This window comes from Schistocerca americana, chromosome 1 (genome assembly GCF_021461395.2).
Source record: "Schistocerca americana isolate TAMUIC-IGC-003095 chromosome 1, iqSchAmer2.1, whole genome shotgun sequence".
Taxonomy (NCBI): domain Eukaryota; kingdom Metazoa; phylum Arthropoda; class Insecta; order Orthoptera; family Acrididae; genus Schistocerca; species Schistocerca americana.
Genome location: NC_060119.1, coordinates 254,332,521 through 254,353,374, shown reverse-complemented (window position 1 = coordinate 254,353,374; position 20,854 = coordinate 254,332,521). Strand labels below are relative to the sequence as shown.

The following is a 20,854-nucleotide window of genomic DNA, read 5'->3' as shown; positions in this document are numbered from 1 at the left end:
CTGAAATGCTGATCATTTCTGTAGAACATAGTGCAGTACATGTCCTGTGAATTTAAATATTCTAGCTCTTGTCGTTTAGAGTTTTCTGCTTTTCTGAACATGAGTGTATTTCTAAAACTTATGCCGTTCTTACTGAAAAATTTAATGCAAATTCTCTGATCCATTCTTATACAAATCAAATAATCGCCGATGCTAACAAAAAACTGGCAACCTCTTCTACTGTTAACAACATATAATATCCCGCACGGCTAACAGTGCGGAGATACTTTTCAGACATGTATACCAACATAACTACGAAAAAATCGCGCCAACAAAATTCAAATTCTGTTTTTTGAAAACATACAGTAGTCACCCCCTTACTAGAGCAAAAAGTCCCTTGGGAGTGCTGTAGATGACGCAGAACTCATGTGACCCTGCACTGCTGACATGTCATGGTAGTGAAGTGCTGTCGGTAGATGTGGAGACGCTACAGAATGGCAGAAAGGAGCTATTGTGTTTGGATGAGGCCATGACCCGATATGTTGGTGTATCATCGTGCGCTGTCCAGTGGGTCTACAAGTAATGGTGTACCATTCGCATCTCACGGAAAACGCCCTAAGGACAAAGACTGTAAAAAAAATTCTAGCCTACAGGGATTTGAGACTAGAGTCATGCCTAGTCAATGACAATCGGTTCCAAACCCTACAGGAATTGCTTCTGTCAATGAACTCTCAACCAGGACCTTTCCTTTCGCGGGCAAGTGCTCTACCAACTGAGCTACCCAAGCACGACCCACGCCCCGTCCTCACAGCTTTACTTCTGCCTATATCTCGTCTCCTACCTTCCAAACTTTACAGAAGCTCTCCTGCGAACCACGCAGAACAGGAGAGCTTCTTTAAAGTTTGGTAGGTAGGATACGAGATATTGGCAGAAGTAAAGCTGTGAGGAGGGGGCGTGAGTCGTGCTTGGGTAGCTCAGTTGGTAGAGCACTTGCCCGCGAAAGGCAAAGGTCTGGAGTTCGAGTCTCGGTCCGGCACAGAGTTTTAATCTGCCAGAAAGTTTCATATCAGCGCACACTTCGCTGCAGAGTGAAAATCTCATTCTGGGAATAGTCAACCAGTTTCCGAGCAAGCATTGCAAAACGAGCTGCGTTCATTGGACATTTGGAGCCAGCTACCTAGCTAAAGACGATTGCTCACAGCAGTACAGAAAGCTGCACGCTTCCAGTGGGCTAAGCAATACAAAAAAAGGACAGAATAGCTGACTGGAGGTGTATTGTGAGCTTCGACGAGTCGTGATTTTGCCTCTTTGTTGCGTCGATTGCAACGAAAAGTTAATTGCGGAAACAACGCCGTAGGGTGTGTCTAAACCGTATCTTCGTAACATCCTTTCTTCCTGAAGCGTTAGTCGCGCAAGGTATGCAGGAGAGCTTCGATGAAGTTTGTAAGGTTGGAGAAGAGGTATCGGTGTAAGTAAAGCTCTGAGGACAGAGCTCACTCGCTGGTGCACTTGCCTGCAAAAGGCAAAGGTCCTAGGTTCGAGTCCCAGTCTAGCAACAGTTTTAATCTGCCAGGATGTTTCAAATCACCACGGCTTCCACTACAGAATGAAACTTCATTCTGCCCTAGCATTAAATCAAATAATAAAAATATCCGATTACGTTTATTCCTGCATTTTTGCCAGCAGTCATCCTTTCACGTCATCCAGTGTTCGATTACGTTATACGCTAATACACTGCAATGATATTACGACACTATCGCTTCTCCCCAAACATTCATGATGTAGTGAAAGTTGGTCCATCTAGTTGATAAATTTTGTTTTCGTTTGCAATTTTTTTGTGACACATGAGGAACTTAGTTATGAAAACGACATTTGGTTTCCTAAAAGCATTGCAGGTAATATTACTCATCTGCTTTTTAAACCTTCGCTAATAATTGTAGGTGTCTTGATTAAATTACAAACTCTTCCACAGTGTCCCATGTTAAGCTCGACTGTTTCCTTAGTTATTTTAGAGAAGTGTAGGTTCCACACTCTCTCTTCTCTCATCGTGAAACAACTCGAAGGCCTCATCCGTTGGGGAAGCAAATCACACCCGATTAGGTGGCTGAACCTTCCACTCGAAGTCTTCTAGTCAACAATGTCATATGTCGCCTTCTTTCTTCATTGTCTGCTTATGGCAGTAGCACTATTGAAAGAACGCTGTTGTCTAATTTTGACACTGAAGTCTTACTCAAGCCCTTAATCACCAGCGGCTCATGTACCGTCAATGTTCTCATTATGGATTATGAGAAGCATTAAAATACACCCTCCTACTCCTAACGCCACGATGGACTAAACAGTTCGACGTGTCACGTGCCTGGTATGTTGTCGGATCTTGTACTGGCCAGCTTCATTACAGTCGAGGGCAACATCTGCAGGACATGCAATATGAACGCATTTCATTATAGTCAGGTCGTGTTTTCACGATGTGTGGGTCACTGTGTCTCTGAGGTAGGGCCGGCCTTGCACGTTTCACGTGTCACCTTTCCAATTCCATACCGTATCTCGGCACAGGTTAACAACCGCTGTCATGGTTTATAATGCGCAAATCGATGTCTTTGTGATAGAGACGTCGTCGAGTACTGCGAACTACAAGTATTACTTTGGATAGGCGGACCACAGTAACGTAAATCATTCGCCAATTCAGTATTTGACAAGAACAAGAAGAACAACAAGAAATTACTAGCCATACCACACAGAACAGTTCTTGACTAGGGGTAAACAGTGTAGTTTGGCGTAGGCGCACCACAATTGAACCCTTGAAACCTGGAGTTGCAGCACAAGTTGGTACATGCTGACAGTTGCGGGGATGTCATTATGTAGGGGATGTTGATATGGGATGAAATCATCTCTCACAGGCGAATGATGCAGAAAAACATTTTCCGAGCGAGTGGTTAGAGCTGTTAGTCTGTAGCAACCTCTAGGCGATCTATTATTGTCTTTAGCAAGATACTGCACCATCCCATTTCTCCTGAAACGAGTCAGAATGATTTGAGGAACGTCCCACCAAGGTGGTTGTACTCACATGGCTCTCCATATCCCAAAGTCTCAGTCCTACTGGCGTGTTATTGAGAGTGATATGTGTGTCTCCATCAGCTCTGACCTGTCTCTCATAGTTGTGGGTAGCGTCTGAGTGGTCTTGAGTTAGGACAGAAACGCAGCTCCAATTTCTCCATACAAAAATTTGATATGGTTTCCTCACAGGCGTCCCTCTGAAAGTAAGTCGACGTGAGACAATTTTTAAGGAGATCTGTCACACTCTTTACGAAAATTCTTTCCAACTGTGACAGACAGCGATATAGCGCCATATCATTTCTCTTGGACTCAATCTGAAGAATATTATTTTTTCTCCAAAATCACCTGAATCTTGGTTATAAATGTCAATTTTTCTTATATAAATGGTTGCAATAAAGTGGCCAATCCTTTGGCAGTCTCACTGATCGCAGTTGTAGCGATTTTATACATGGAAAAATTTGGAGAATCAGCCCTTCAGACGGAAACGAACAAAGCCTCATGTTAGTTTTGGTATACTGATGATACTTTTGTCATACGGACTCATGGAGAAAAAGTAATCTCAGAATATCTAAATTTTCTGAGTGATATTAATTCTGAAATAAAGTTCACTATATAAAAAGGGGAAGGAGGTCTAGTTTCATTTTTGATGAAGTTAGACAAGTTGACGGAATTTTGGGGCAAAAGTTCTACAGAAAACTCACCCACACAGACAGACATTCAAAAAAATTCCCATCGCCATTCCAAACAGAAAAGACGACTGATCCATACGTTAGCGCATCAGGCTGAAGGAATCTGTAAACCACAGTACATGGAGGAGAAGCTCAATAATTTAAGAGCTGCTTTCAGAAGAAACACCATGACTAGATAAAATACCTTGCGCATGTTCAAGGTGGTGCATGATTTGGGTTTTGGGACTATTACGGAGAAGGGATGGATGAAAGACGGGCTGCAGACAGAAATGAGCAATAGGCGATGAGGGTTTTTGGGACTGTTCTGAAAAGAATCTGGGATAAAAAAGATGAGGAGGGCGACCCCAAAAGAAGCTCTTGGGATGGGAGGGATAAAAATGGAGAAAGAGAACCTGTGCAATGGAGAGGAAAAATTATATCAGTTGAAGCTGGAAAGATGAGTAAATCCCTCAGCGAATTGTGTGGGCACGTAGAGGGCAGTGTTTAAAGTTACATTCCCGAAGGATTTAGAGACTCTTTACGTTTAAAATTAGATATTTTGGTATAAGCATGGCAGAATACTGTAGCTAACAATCTTGGATGAAACTGTAGTTTGATTGGCGTCAGGTCTTCGGGAAGTGTAGGAAATTCGGAAGAATTCAGTATGGGGGAGGAGGACCAGAAATTACTTAGGATACTAATTAACAGTTTCATACAGGATTCGACTGGGGGAAGACTGATAGATGTAGGAAGTGAAAAGCATTGGATTCGATGATTTGTCAGAAGCCAAAACCCAGGCGACGTTGTTAGAATAGGAGAGAAGTTGGCTTAAGGCTTTGGAGATGGAGAGTATGGACGAGGGATGCAACTTCGATGTTTGATCAACAAAACAGTGAAGTAGCCGCGAGGGAAGGAGGGAAGAAATGAAATTTCGTGGGTTCGAAGGGTATGTGATGTTATTTCGATGATTACAAAATCGAGTCACATTTGCAAAGCAGTTGACAGTATGAGGCCACTTGTCAGTAAAACGTTGCATCCCCTCTAGCCTAGAAACAAGCACTGATTCGGTTGGGAAGGATTGCATAAATCCGTTGTATCCTCTTCCGAGGTAAGCTGCCCAGAACTGTTGTAACTGGTCCTTGATAATCCCTGGGACGGAGTTGACTTTCAATCTCATCCATCACAAATTCTATTGGGGTCAGTACAGGGATCTTGCTGGTCATTAGAGCTTCTCAACATCACGTAGACAGTTCATAGACACACGTGTCAAGCCTGGATGTGCATTGTCCTGCAGAAAACAGGCACCACATCACTGTTGCGTGAGAGGTAACATTAATGGGCGCAGCAAGTCTGTGTCTTACGACTGTGGCCTCATGGTTCCCTTAATCACTTCCAGCCATGTCATGAAGTCATAACCGATGGATTCCCATAGCATGGCACAAGGAGTAGCACCTCTTAACCACTCCAGAACATTGGAATAAAGAGACCTCTCCCTGAGACCTGTTAGTCAAGGAAGGCAGGGTTCGGTTAAGATTGTGGACGGAGCCATAATCAGTTACTATTGGTTGGCTTTTATTTGAATCACACACAATTTATTTAAAATCAACAACAAATTAAATTAATGACAATAATTTAAGAATCGTTTCACGGCTGAAGGCCTTAATGGAATTGTTTAAACTTGTTGTAACTTACAATTACAGTTATTAAGATACACAAGACAAATCACCAAGATCTTAAAGCTCACTTCTAAAATAGAATTACCAGATTAGGATTTTGAAACAAGTAACCATGCTCACTGCTGAAGGCCTTAATGGCAATAAATTATGAATTGTTTCACGGCCGAAGGCCTTAAACGCCAAGAATGGCAATTATTAAAAAATTTAACCAACATACATAAAATACAGACACAGCAAATAATGTTTTGAAAACTAGCCAATGTGGCCGTAATTAGAATATTAAGGCAAGTAACCATAGTCACGGCTGACGGTCTTTAACACCAAGAATGGCAATTATTAAAAAAATTTAACAACATACAACAAAACAGCAAATATAATAACAAAGGTTAATTCAAAAGGACAAGCAACTGATCACCAAGCAGGTGAGACAAATAATGGTAACTCGGTAATACAATAATAAAATAATAACACAATAAAAAACATAAGGGCCAGCCACAGATGGTGCTCCAGGAATCGGCCTCTGAGTAGGTCAGGCCAAAAACCCTTCCGCGAGCGATGAGAAAGGCAGCCAAGAGTTGTGCATTCACACCACAAGATGGTAACTCAGACTAGTGGCAGTCTAACGAGTGACTAATGATAATCTTGGTGAGGCTACCTGACGTCCAGTAAACCAAATGCAAAGATGTAAAAATACGGCAAAGCCAGAACCGGCGGTCTGGACTCCGCCCGCAGAATACTGTGCTTAGAGCTCCCGCAATAAGAAAGGAATCACTACCACCAAGATAGAAGAATCGCCAACCAACCTAAAATCAAGAAAGCTGTCAAAACTACAGGCCTTACCGGACAGCAGCGGCAAGGCGAGGAAACGTGCACTGCCGTTACATACACTGACCCCCAGGGCAGGTAACAGGAGCGTTAGCGGCCACCAGGCAGGAAAATACCGCTGGTTGAACTTAACAACTGTAACAAGCTGAAGGCAGTAAGTAGTAATTATAACCCCAGGAAAGCTAATCTTATCCGTCTTCCCCAAGCACTCCACTCGCTGCCCTTTGCCTCGGCGACACTACGAGCAGCAACACGAACCCAAGTCACTGGAGAAAGGCGAGATTTCACGATGGAGGAGGTTTGTCTACTCGAACTGCCGAACTGGATTAGCCGAGGGGTCTAAGGCGTTGCAGTAATGGACTGTGCGGTTGATCCCGGCGGAGGTTCGAGTCCTCCCTCGGGCATGTGTGTGTGTGTGTTTGTCCTTAGGATAATTTAGGTAAAGTAGTGTGTAAACTTAGGGACTGATGACCTTAGCAGTTAAGTCCCATAAGATTTCACATACATTTGAACATTTTCTACTCGAATCGAAATGCACTCAACTTAAAACTTGCAGGATCCGGTTTCGACGAGGTCATGCACCCTCGTGACCACAGCTCTTCGATCTGGCAGTCCACGCGCGCCGCCAGTGGTTCCGGCAAGTTCGCGCTCTGCGTGGACCTGGATCCTCCTGAGACCCCAACCGAACTGCACACTGACACGACGGGGAAGAACAACGACGTCACCCCAAAGATAGGGCCACAGTTACTACATATCGACAACCGCCGCTACTGTCACTAGCGGACAGGCAACGCGTGCGAAACCAAGTGGCACCCGTCAACACAAGAAGAAGACAACCGCAACCATGTCAATTAAACGATACAGTCTGGCCTCGAGCAGAGGATGGAAACCTACAACAGCACCAACGCGAGCCAGAGCATGGCTCACCCTCAAGTCCGCTGCCATACTTGCTGATGATGGTCATCCAGAGTAGTGCAGAACCATTATTTATCGTTGAATATAACGCGACACCATTCATCAGCAGTCCGTGCTTCCTGCTCACAGAGCTGCTGAGCTTCTCCAAATGCAACCGTTTATGTTATGTTGATAACACCAGCCGACACAAATTCCCTAATCTGGCTGCAGCTAGTCTCCAATCAATGGTGCAAGATGACACAAATGTTGAAGGGAGTCCATTACTTGTTCCCAGACGACAGGCACAGATGTGAAGGAGTTACAATGTGCTTGTTGAACAATACGGTGATCCTCTGTTGTGATGATCAAACACGATCAATTGGAACCTCAACAATGAGTGTACCTGCCCTTACATTCTAAAGCAGTCCAACACCAAGTTGCTGTCATATTTGAATGGACAATAAATCTAAATATTGCACTATTTGACCAGCCAGCCAAATGGAGACCCACAATACCCTTTCAGAGTCTGTCAGATATTGATGATACTGTCTCAAGAAGTGCGTGGAATCTGGATCTCCTTTACAGGAAGACTGCACTGTAGTTCCTTATCTAGATTGTCGCACAGAAGACAAAATGGTAGATATCGAAATAGATGACAGAGGGCTAGAAAAACAATTAAAATTGCTCCAAAGAGGAAAGGACGCTGGACCTGATGGGATACCAATTCCATTTTACACAGAGTACGCGAAGGAACTTGCCCCCTTCTTACAGCGGTGTACCGTAGGTCTCTAGAAGAGCGTAGCTTTCCAAAAGATTGGAAAAGAGCACAGGCCATCACCGTTTTCAAGAAGGGATGTCGAACAGAAGTGCAGAACTATAGACCTATATCTCTAACGTCGATAAGTTGTAGAATTTTGGAACACGTATTATGCTCGAATAAAATGACTTTTCTGGAGACTACAAATCTACTCTGTAGGAATCAGCATGGGCTTCGAAAAAAACGATCGTGTGAAACCGAACTCGCGCTATTCGTCCACGAGACTCAGAGGGCCATACACACGGGTTCTCAGGTAGATGCCGTGTCTCTTGACCTCCGCAGGGCGTTTGATGCAGTTCCGCACAGTTGTTTAGTGAACAAAGTAAGGCCATATGGACTATCAGACCAACTGTGTGATTGGATTGAAGAGTTCCTAGATAACAAAACGCAGCATGTCATTCTCAATGGAGAGAAGTCTCCCGAAGTAAGAGAGATTTCAGCTGTGCCACAGAGGAGTGTCGTAGGACCGTTGCTATTCACAATATATGTAAATGACCTTGTGGATAACATCGAGGGTTCACTGAGGCTTTTTGCGGATGATGCTGTGGTATATCGAGAGGTTGTGACAATGGAAAATTGTACTGAAATGCAGGAGGATCTGCTACGAATTGACGCATGGTGCAGGGAATGGCAATTGAATCTCAATGTCGACAAGTGTAATGTGCTGTGAATATATAGAAAGAATGATCCGGTATCATTTAGCTGCAATATGGCAGGTCAGCAGCTGGAAGCAGTTAATTCCATAAATTATCAGGGAATAGGCATTAGGAGTGATTTAAAATGGTTCAAAAATGGCTCAAAGGGCTCTGAGCACTATGGGACTTAACATCTGAGGTCATCAGCCCCTAGAACTTAGAACTACTAAAACCTAACTAACCTAAGGACATCACACACATCCATGCCCGAGGCGGATTCGAACCTGCGGCCGTAGCGGTCGCGCGGTTCCAGACTGAAGCGCCTAGGACCGCTCGGCCACACCGGCCGGCTATTTAAAATGGAATGACCATTTAAATTAATCGTCGGTAAAGCAGATACCAGACTGAGATTAATTGGAAGAATCCTAAGGAAATGCAGTCCGAAAACAAAGGAAGTAGGTTACAGTACGCTTGTTCGCCCACTGCTTGAATACTGCTCACTGGTGTGGGATCCGTACATGATAGGGTTGATGGAAGAGAGAGAGAAGATCCAACGAAGAGCAGCGCGCTTCGTTACAGGATCATTTAGTGAAACTTCCTGGCAGATTAAAAATGTGTGCCGGACCGAGACTCGAACTCGGTTCCTTTGCCTTTCGCGGGCAAGTGCTCTACCAACTGAGCTACCCAAGCGCGACTCACTCCCCATCCTCACAGCTTTACTTCTGCCAGTACCTCGTCTCCTACCTTCCAAACTTTACAGAAGCTCTCCTGCGAACCTTGCAGTTCGAGTCTCGGCCCGGCACACAGTTTTAATTTGAAGGAAGTTTCATATCAGTGCACACTCCGCTGCAGAGTGAAAATCTCATTCAGGATCATTTAGCGATCGCGAAAGCATTACGGAGACGATAGATAAACTCCAGTGGAAGACTCTGCAAGAGAGACGCTCAGTAGCTCGGTAGGGGATTTTGTTGAAGTTTCGAGAACATACCTTCACCGACGAGTCAAGCAGTATATTGCTCCCTCCTACGTATATCTCGCGAAGAGACCATGAGGATAAAATCAGAGGCATGCCGACAACCTTTCTTTCCACAATCAATACGAGACTGGAATAGAAGGGAGAACCGATAGAGGTACTCAAGGTACCCTCCGCCACACACCGTCAGGTGGCTTGCGTAGTATTGATGTAGATGTAGGTGTAGATGATCACACAACATCTGACACTGCTCGCACCCGTTACATAAACTACCAGGCCTAGTAACAGCATTAAATAGGTACTCTAGTAGCTGTTCTATCTGTCACAGAGAATTGTAACTTTAATCATTTATATACATGCTTTGGTATGTATGCGTACAAAGTTACACTCGCATCTGATTGTGTCTTGTGGGTGCTTCAGTTTCTTGTCCAGCAGTGTGCTTTTAATCTACTGTACCTGTTTGTTGTATAATTATTCTAAGTGGTTTAATGTTCATTTATGGTCTACGGCTGTTGTTGTTGTTGTGGTCTTCAGTCCTGAGACGGGTTTGATGCAGCTCTCCATGCTACTCTATCCTGTGCAAGCTTCTTCATTTCCCAGTACCTACTGCAACCTACATCCTTCTGAATCTGCTTAGTGTATTCATCTCTTGGCCTCCCTCTATGATTTTTACCCTCCACGGTGCCCTCCAATACTATTGATGCGTCAGAATATGTCCTACCAACCGATCCCTTCTTCTAGTCAAGTGGTGCCACAAATTTCTCTTCTCCCCAATTCTGTTCAATACCTCCTCATTAGTTATGTGATCTACCCATCTAATCTTCAGCATTCTTCTGTAGCACCACATTTCGAAAGCTTCTATTCTCTTCTTGTCTAAACTATTTATCGTCCACGTTAACTTCCATACATGGCTACATTCCATACAAATACTTTCAGAAACGACTTCCTGACACTTAAATCTATACTCGATGTTAACAAATTTCTCTTCTTCAGAAACGCTTTCCTTGCCGTTGGCAGTCTACATTTTATATCCTCTCTACTTCGACCATCATCAGTTACTTTGCTCCCCAAATAGCTAACAAAACTCCTTTACTACTTTAAGTGTCTCATTTCCGAATCTAATTCCCTCAGCATCACCCGATTTAATTCGACTACATTCCATTATTGCTTTTGTTGATGTTCATCTTATATCCTCCATTCAACACATTGTCCATTCCGTTCAGCTGCTCTTCGGGGTCCTTTGCTGTCTCTGACAGAATTACAATGTCGTCGGCGAACCTCAAACTTTTAATTTCTTCTCCATGGATTTTAATTCCTACTCCAAGTTTTTCTTTTGTTTCCTTTGCTGCTTGCTCAATATACAGATTGAATAACATGAGGGATAGGCTACAATACTGTCTCACTCCCTTCACAACCACTGATTCCCTTTCATGCCCCTCGACTCTTATAACTGCCATCTGGTTTCTGTACAAATTGTAAATAGCCTTTCGCTCTCTGTGTTTTACCCCCGCCACCTTCAGAATGTGAAAGTGTGTGTTCCAGTCAACATTGTTAAAAGCTTTCTCTAAGTCTACAAATGCTAGAGACGTAGGTTTGCCTTTCCTTAATCTTTCTTCTAAGATAAGTCGTAGAGTCAGTATTGCCTCACGAGTTCCAATATTTCTATGGAATCCAAACTGATCTTCCCCGAGGTCGGCTTCTACCAGTTTTGCCATTCGCCTGTAAAGAATTCGCGTTAGTATTTTGCAGCTGTGACTTATTAAACCGATAGTTCGGTAATTTTCACATCTGTCAACACCTGCTTTCTTTGGGATTGGAATTATTAATATTCTTCTTGAAGTCTGAGGGTACATCGCCTGTCTCATACATCTTCCTCACCAGATGGTATAGTTTTGTCAGGACTGGCTCTCCCAAGGCTGTCAGTAGTTCTAATGGAATGTTGTCTACTCCCGGGGCCTTGTTTCGTCTTAGGTCTTTCAGTGATCTGTCAAACTCTTCACGCAGTATCATGTCTCCCATTTCATCTTCGTCTACATCCTCTTCCATTTCCATAATATTGTCCTCAAGTACATCGCCCTTGATTAGCCCCTCTATATACTCCTTCCACCTTTCTGCTTTCCCTTGTTTGCTTAGACCTGGGTTAACCCTAGGTATTTTAATGTGTTAGTTGATACGGTGCTGCGTAGATGTTGACGAGTGTAATTTGGAGCAGCAGACGAGTGGCTGTCGGTGGCGTGCAGGTCGCTGATGTGGATGTCGGTGCTGGTGTCGCTGGCGGCTGGCGCGGCTGCGTTGCAGTGGGTAGGCGGCGGCCGCGTGGGCGCGCTCTCCGCCGTGGGCGCGCTGCTGCTGGTGCCGGCGTCGCAGCCGCCAGGGCGGCGCCAATGGCGCGCCAGGCTGGTGCTGGCCTGCTGGTGGCTGCAGTGCCTGCTCGTCGCTGTCGCCTACCGCGCCAGCCTCACCGCCATACTCGCCAACCCGGCTCCCAGGTGCGCTGCTCTCTCCACACGTTCCATTTACAAGCTTTTTTTATTTTGAAAGTCTCTTCGGGTTTGCTGTCTGATCCTAAAATCGACTTTACTCGATATTTCGGCGATCCATCTGTTCGCCATCTTCAGGAAAATGCTGCTTCTGCTGATGAGTCCCACTGAGAACTGACGCCGGGCTTTTTTTTTCTTTATTGTGATTTCATTCCGCTGCCCCATATGGGCAGGGGAGGGCTGTCAGCGGCACAATCCACCACTCTTCAACCGAGTGACATGACAACTAAAATAAGAATAAAATGTTACATACATAAGGCGATAAAAAAGGGGAACATAAAACAGAGTAATGGGAGAAAGTGGAGGTAAAAATAGACTGAGATGGAGACGTTCATGGGGGACAGTTAAAAAAGTCACCACAAAGTTAAAAAAACACAGTTGGCGATTCTTAAAACACAGAGAAGACACTGAATGGACATGCACAGGTTAAACACGTAAAACCCACTTGGAGCACACACGAAGAAGAATAAAACTTCCAGGAGGGACCTGCCAAGGGAGAGGTCAGAGAGGATGGAAAAGGAGGGGAGAGCAAGGGGCAGATGGGGAAGCGGCGGGATGAAGAGAGGAGGGGCGTCAGCAGGTACACGAAGAGGCAGGAGACACGTGGGGCGGGAGATGAAGAGGGAAGACAGGGCAGGAGGGAGTGCAGAGACACTGAAAGGGGGCACAAGAGAGGGAGGGGGAGTAGGAGGGGAAAGCCGCTCAGGAGGAGGGAGAGGGAGCCCTGAGGAGGAGGCAGGAAGATGGGGTGACGCCAGGCTGCAAATCGACGTCCTATATAGACCACTCTTCAGTACACGGCGCATGCGCCACCCATCACGGTTGCTGCCCTCCGAGACAGGGAGGTGGCGCCGCCCTTAGAGGAACACTGCTGGCAACGATATATCGCACCCAGGGCCGCACCGAAGAACGTTCAATTTTGATGTGAGATAATACAGGATTCCACGTCTTTGTAAGATGAAACCCATTGTCTCTGTCGATTATATTATCTGCCAACCTAATTTCAAAAATGGTTCAAATGGCTCTGAGCACTATGGGACTCAACATCTGAGGTCATCAGTCTCCTAGACTTAGAACTACTTAAACCTAAGGACATCACCCACATCCATGCCCGAGGCAGGATTCGAACCTGCGACCGTAGCAGCAGCGTGGTTCCGGACTGCAGCTCCTAGAACCGCTTTGCCACTGCGGCCGGCAAACTAATTTCAATCGCCTCTTTATAGACACTGTACCAGAAACCGGAAATGTTGGCAAGTACCACAGTTTCATCAAATTTCATACTGTCTCCCTCATTTAGGCAGTGTTCTGCTACTGCCGATTTTTCCAGCTGTTGTAGCCTCGTATGACGGCGATGTTCCACACACGTGTCATGCACTGTGCGAATCGAACGGCCAATGTAAGCTTTCCCACATTGAAACGGAATTTTGTACACACCGAGTTTCCTAAGCCCCAAATCATCTTTCATGGAGCCGACCAGTGCCCTAATCTTAGAAAATGGACGGAACACACTCTTAATGTTAAAATTCGTCCAATCTTAAACGATAAGCCTCCAGCATAAGGAAGAAAGACTACCGATCTATGTTCCTCTTCATACACCTCCGGAGATGGTCCAAACTCCATAGCCCGACGAATCTGCTTCTCGGAGTATCCATTTTCCTTAAAAACAGCCATCAAATGCGCAAGTTCTTGGGTTAAGCTGTCCCAAGAACGCCACCTCTTCCATTTTTAGACGTTATGGTTTATAAAAAACCAGATGGTACTTTGGGACACAGTGTTTACCGAAAACCGACGCACACAGATTGGTATCTGTATCCTAAGCGTTGTCATCCACCACACGAATGCAGTGGCTTCCTTAGGACATCGGTACGGAGAGCATATGCCATTTCCGACGCGGACAGCTTAACCCAAGAACTTGAGCACTTGATGGCTGTTTTTAAGGAAAATGGATACTCCGGGAAGCAGATTCGTCGGGCTATGGAGTTTGGACCATCTCCGGAGGTGTATGAAGAGAAACGTAGATCGGTGGCCTTTCTTCCTTATGCTGGAGGCTTATCGTTTAAGATTGGACAAATTTTAAGAAATTTTAACATTAAGAGTGTGTTCCGTCCACCTTCTAAGATTAGGGCACTTGTCGGCTCTGTGAAAGATGACTTGGGGCTTATGAAACCCGGTGTGTACAAAATTCAGTGTCAGTGTGGGAAGGCTTACATTGGCCGTTCGATTCGCATAGTGCATGACAGTTGTGTGGAACATCGCCGTCATACGAGGCTACAACAGCTGGAAAAATCGGCAGTAGCAGAACACTGCCTAAATGAGGGACACAGTATGAAATTTGATGAAACTGTGGTACTTGCCAACATTTCCGGTTTCTGGTACAGTGTCTATAAAGAGGCGATTGAAATTAGTTTGCCGGCCGCGGTGGCTAAGCGGTTCTAGGCGCTGCAGTCCGGAACCGCGCTGCTGCTACGGTCGCAGGTTCGAATCCTGCCTCGGGCATGGATGTGGGTGATGTCCTTAGGTTTAAGTAGTTCTAAGTCTAGGGGACTGATGACCTCAGATGTTGAGTCCCATAGTGCTCAGAGCCATTTGAACCATTTTTGAAATTAGGTTGGCGGATAATTTAATCGACAGAGACAATGGGTTTCCTCTTACCAAGACGTGGAATCCTGTATTATCTCGCATCAAAATTGAAAGTTCTTCGGTGCGGCCCTGGGTGCGATATATCGTTGCCAGCAGTGTTCCACTAAGGGCGGCGCCACCTCCCTGTCTTGGAGGGCAGCAACCATGATGGGCGGCGCATGCGCCGTGTACTGAAGGGTGGTCTATATAGGACGTCGATTTGCAGCCTGGCGTCAGTTCTCAGCGGGACTCATCAGCAGAAGCAGCATTTTCCTGAAGATGGCGAACAGATGGATCGCCGAAATATCGATCAAGTTGATTTTAGGATCCGGCAGCAAACCCGAAGAGACTTTCGAGACTTATTACGCCTGGAAAGCCTACGTAATCACAAGTTTTTTTATTGATTTGCTTTACTGCAACCACGTCAAATCTTCTTTCTTATTTCATTTCTTTCTATGAAAAACTATCCTATGTTGTTCTTTTCTTTCTTCTGTCGTTATTGTATTTGTTTTGTCTTCATGCATTTATTTGCATGCCTTGTCTGTGCCTTACTGTCAGTTAATTAACTGTGTACTTCAGAGAATGTGGATCCATGATGTATTTAATTCGTTATGTAAATGTAAACATGTGCATGAACATACACTGTCATGCAGGTTAATGTGTAACAAGCATAAGTGGAATGTTATGTGTGTGATCATCCATAATTACTCAAGGTGATTTTTAACTATAATGGTTTTATTTCTGACAAATCGATTTTTAGATTAACAAACCCGTGTCGAATGTGCTACATACTATCCACTATAACATGGTAAAGAGTACCATAAATAACGCAATTTTTAAATTGAGCGCCTCTTTCAGTTTGGTAGGTTGCTGGACTTAAAATTTAGATGACTGTCATCTGCTAACATTGCGTTTACTGATTCTCATTGTCAGTTGCTATTTGTGCGTTCCGTTATCACCTAAAATGGAACGACATATGATGGATCAACGCATCCCGATTTGGAAAGTGCTCAGCGGGACTCATCAGCAGAAGCAGCATTTTCCTGAAGATGGCGATGATCTGAGGTCATCAGTCCCCTAGACTTAGAACTACTTAAACCTAAGGAATCGTTCGAAGATTTCGTGTAATTTTTGGTAGGTGAAATGCGCCTAATGTTTCAACAGTGCAGAGACTAGTAAGGAACTGTGAAAATACAGGATAAACGTTGTACATCAAATCAGCTGGATGTCTTCGTTTTCTTCAATCGGTAGAGAAAGTCGCTCTCGTTAATTTGAGCATCACTATCAGTCCAATGAAGACGACTCGCTGCCGTTTTCAACAGTTAGCCATTCCGAGAAGCAGTTTGCTTCCTTTTACGATCCAATTACTACAAGAGCTGAAGTCGATGGACTATTTGAAGAGTCGAATGTCTGCCGATTGGGTATTCACAGAACAAGAAATCGACAATGATTTTCACAAGAAAATAATCTTCAGTGACAAGGCACGCTTCCAGCTTAATGGTTATGTGAAGAAACAAAACTGCCAGATTTGGGACCCAAAGAACTCTCGCATGGTCCATGAGAAGTGTCATCATCCAGAATGAGTCACTGTTTGGTGTAGGTTATCGGCTGGCGGACTAATTGGGCCATACCTTTTTGAAAACGAGACTGGGTCTTTACGGTCGCAATAGCAAGAACTGAATGTTGAACACAGGAATTGGCAACCTGCCACACTCCCTTTCAAACGAGAAGGTTTCCGAAAGAAAGATTCCCTGCTCGTCTCATTTCTCTCAGTGGCGATCAGAACTGGTCGCCGAGATCGTGTCATTTGACACTATGTGGCTTTTTTGTGGGGGTATGTCAAATCTCGCATTTTTGTCAGCTGTTCAAGAATCATCCCTCAACCCAAGGCAGAAATTAGATGCGTCATGGGTCAGATTCAAGCGGAACTTTGCTCTAGAGTCGTCGAAAATTTTGTCCACAGAGTGGACGTGTGCAGACGAAGCTGTGGAGGACATTTGTGGGCTACTTAGGTTCATACTTAATCGCAGTCTTAGCGTTTCATACTCACGTAATAATATTAGCAATTTTCAATAAATTATGTGTTTAGTTATTAATTTAAAAATTGTGTACTTTATGGGACACCATATATGTGTGTTACTGCCCTAATGGAACAGGGCACATAACGACAAGTTGAAGATCGGACAATCACAGACTTAAATGATGAAACAGGTCAACAGAAATAAATATAACTGAAAACGATCTTTACTATTAAAGATTTCTTCAATTTAAGTACAGATCGCTCCTTTCAGTCTCTAATAATGAGAAATTTCAATCAAATTTTATTATACCGTCACCAGTTTCGAATCCCCTCTAGTGACTCATCATAAGATGGTATATACTTCTAATGATTGTTTGTGGCATTGTTGGAGTCATGTAGCTGTGGTAAGATAGAAAAAAAAAAAAAACAAAGATGTGAGCAGTGAATGTCGCGTATCTCACCACATTCAGTGCTTACTTGCTCCGACATGAAGGCATTACTTACGGCTGTACGTAATGCCTTCAAGTCGATCTTATGATTTAAATATACCTGATGTCTCGTCGCATTCAGTGCTTGCTTGTTTCGTGTTTTCTCTCGTGCCACGGATACGTGTTACAGTCTTTAAAACTGTGTACCACCGGCAGTCGTGGGATAATAAAAATTGAACAATCACGAAAGGCGACGAGTTGAAATTGTTTTTGAAAACCTTTATTCATTACACATTGCAGTGTTCCAAATCCAAAACAGATAAAAATTTCAAAGATTTTTGCTACAAAAGTAGCTTGTTAATTGGAAAGCTACTTCCACTTTCCTAGAACTTGCAAAGTAAGTTTCTGTCCAGAGCATTTCGTTGTATTGTTTCATACAGATATTCAAATTTTATGCGTTTTCTTCGATAATCGCTGTCCACATTATTCGGTGTCTCCTTCGCCTTGTTACGTTCTCTGTTCTTATATATATATATATATATATATATATATATATATATATATATATACGAGGGACGTTCAGAAAGTAAGCTCCGATCGGTCGCGAAATGGAAACGACTATGAAAATCCGATAAAGCTTTGCACAGATGTGTTGGGTAGTGTCTCTAGTATAACCCCAGTTAGCATCACGTCGCTCTTCTCATTTCTGAGCTCGCAGTGAGTGCGTAAAGATGTCTAGAAAATAGTGTCTGCCGCCAAGTACGAGGGCCTGGTGAGAAATTTCGCCTGAAGCTATGCAGCTAACATTACATAACTGTCGTGCTGTTTCTTCTTCAAGACAATTCTCAGCCGCATTCTGCAGGGGCAATGAAGATGCTCCTGCATCGTTTTCAAATGGAAATGTGAGATTACCCACAATACAGTCCGCAATTGTCTCCCCCTGAGTTTCATCTCTGGTCACATGAACCGCTGTCTTTGAAAACAACATTTTGACACAGACAACGAGGTGTAGGCCAGCGTGGAGAATTGGCGGAAAGCACTGGCGGCTGCCTTCTATGATGAGGCTATTGAAAAGTTGGTACAACGCTATGACAAAAGTCTAAGTCAGAACGGCGACTACGTAGAGAAGTAGCTGAAAGGTGTAGCTAATTGTTACAAGTAAAACATTTCTGATGTTCACTGTGGTTTCAATTTGGCAATCAATCGGAGCTTACTTTCTGAACAGGCCTCGTATATGCCTGCTTTTGCAATTGTTTCTTATAGGAAACTTGTCTGTATTGCTGCATCTTCTGTAGATTCAGCTGAGATGGCAAGATCATCTGCAAAAGCCAAATATCACTTCTCTGATTCTTCCCTTTTCTCCAAAACTAGCTGAGAGACCCGTCATTGCCCATGCATTTATTTACTGCTCTGCCTGTGATTTCGTCTATGCGGAATTTATTTTTGTCTTATAAAGCTTACTTGTAACGTTTGAAGTAGTGTGATTATGGCCATCAACAAAGAGTTATTTGCTTCACAAACACTGGAGAGAGCCATGTACGAGGGTGAGTCAAATGAAAACCTTAAATTTGTAATAACAAATCGAAATTTCACGCCATTATCCTGTAAGTTGGTAAGAGTGCTACAAACAGCGTGCAGAATGGCCTGTAGGTGGCAGCATAGTGCAGATGCACACATACCGTCGCAGTATCAGTATAAAGATGGTCGCCACACTTGCGACTTGCAGCAGGGAAAAACAGGGTTCTGTTATTCGGTTTTTGCGTAGTGAAGGTGTGAAACCTATTGAAATTCATCGACGAATGAAGGTTCAGTACGGTGATGCATGTTTGTCACAGCAACAAGTCTATGAATGGAGCAGGAAGTTCGCAACTTCAGTGTAAGATGCTCCTCGTCCAGGCCAGGCACAACTAGTTGTGACTCCACAGAACATTGCAGCAGTTGAAGACATAGTGAAGGAAAACCGCCGAGTGAGACTGAATGACATTGCTGCATGTTTACAGATTAGTCATGGGTCAGCACACCAACCACATTGTGCATGATGTGCTCCAGTTTCACAATGTGTGCAAGATGGGTGCCACGGCAGCTAACTCCTGAAATGAGAGAACGATGTGTTGATGCTCGTGAAGAACTTCTTCGGCGCTTTGAACGAGAAGGTGATGGCTTCCTTGCAAGAATCGTTACTGGGGACGAAACTTGGGTTCAGTTCCACCAACCAGAAACGAAGAGAGCGAGCAAAGAATGGCGCCATTCCTCATCACCAAAACCAAAGAAGTTTCGAACAGAACCATCGCCAGGGAAGGTTATGCTGACTCTCTGTTGGGACGAAAAAGACGTCATTTTGCAGCATTACGTGTCTGTAGCCAGTGCATCATACACAGATTTCCTAAAAAATCATCTGGGGCCTGCAATCAAATCAAAGCGACGTGGATTGCTGTCAGCAGGTGTCCTTTTGCAACATGGCAATGCAAGGCCCTGCACTGCCCGTACAACAGTTGCAACAATCACAGGCCTGCATTTTGAGTGTCTTCCTCATCCACCATACTCACCAGACCTTGCCCCAAGTGATTTCCATATGTTTGGACCACTCAAAGACGCAATGGGAGGAAAGAAGTTCCGTTCTGATGAAGAGGTACGCCACCCAGTGCATGAGTGGTTGCGCGGACTACCAAAAGAATTTTTTTCCAAAGGAATTGATGTACTTTGTAAGCGCTGGAGGACTTGCATTGAGCGTGGGGGAGATTATTTTGAAAAGTGATACAGCTTTGTACCACTTCTGCGCAATAAATAATATTTAAAAAAATATTTAAGGTTTTCTTTTGACTCACCCTCGTAGAAGCTGGCTGTGGGGAAAGCAACTGACACTAAAACCCATGCTTGCAGCACGTTGTGTCTGGTCTTGTGCTATGTTTACAGTCGTGATATAACTTAAGGTCACTGGGAATGGTACACGTTTGAAGCAAATTCGAAATTGTTGGGAATAAACGAGATTAGGGATATAAAAACTCTCCTGCCTATGGGACTTCCCATCGAAATTTCCACTTCTATGATATTACGTTGGAGAGTAGGAACTTTAAGGTGGGATTCCTATGCAGCGCCTGACGCATGCGGCCGCCGTTGTGCGTCTGCCGCACGATACTGCTACAGATGGCGTTAAACGGGACTGTGTCCCATGTTGCGTCAGCTGGATGCAGAATCGGCCCAGCCGGTCTGAGAGCAGTCTAGACGCACCCGCAAAGGAGAACACGACAGCATGCCGAGGGAAAAGTACTGTTCACAGTGGTGGAAGATGAGAAACTGGTAGAATAGGTTTCTACATTTCCTTGTATCTACGATGTATTGTTACCTGTATACAAGGACCAAACTGTGAAGGATAATGCTTGGAGAGAGATAGCGGAATACGTGGAAAGAACAAGTAAGAAAAGTATTATATACTTTCTGTTTCTTCATAATGTTTATTACTTAGTTGCCAGGCAAATAATGCATATTGTAATAAACAAGAATACGTATTATCGTCCCACATAATATTCAGTTATTATAATAATAACAATGAAGTGTACACAAAGTGAATACCAAAACCTGATGTATGTCAGAAAAGTTCAATTTATTGTAATGTGCGTACAAATTTTTGAAGGTAATTCAGTAACGCTAGGGAGTTCAAAGCCTGTTTAGTTCTGCTAACGTGATCACTTTGCCACGGTGTCATCCATGCACCTGCACCGCTGTTGA

The 20,854-nt window shown here is 44.1% G+C and overlaps 1 protein-coding gene across 1 annotated transcript in view; it reads left to right on the top strand.

The window, feature by feature from the left end:
• Positions 1–20,854, top strand: part of LOC124623707 — a 148,415-nt gene that overhangs the window by 65,984 nt on the left and 61,577 nt on the right. The window contains exon 6 of the mRNA XM_047149060.1: positions 11,762–12,010. Within this exon, the coding sequence (XP_047005016.1) occupies positions 11,762–12,010 (249 nt within the window). The remainder of the gene's footprint in view (positions 1–11,761; positions 12,011–20,854) is intronic.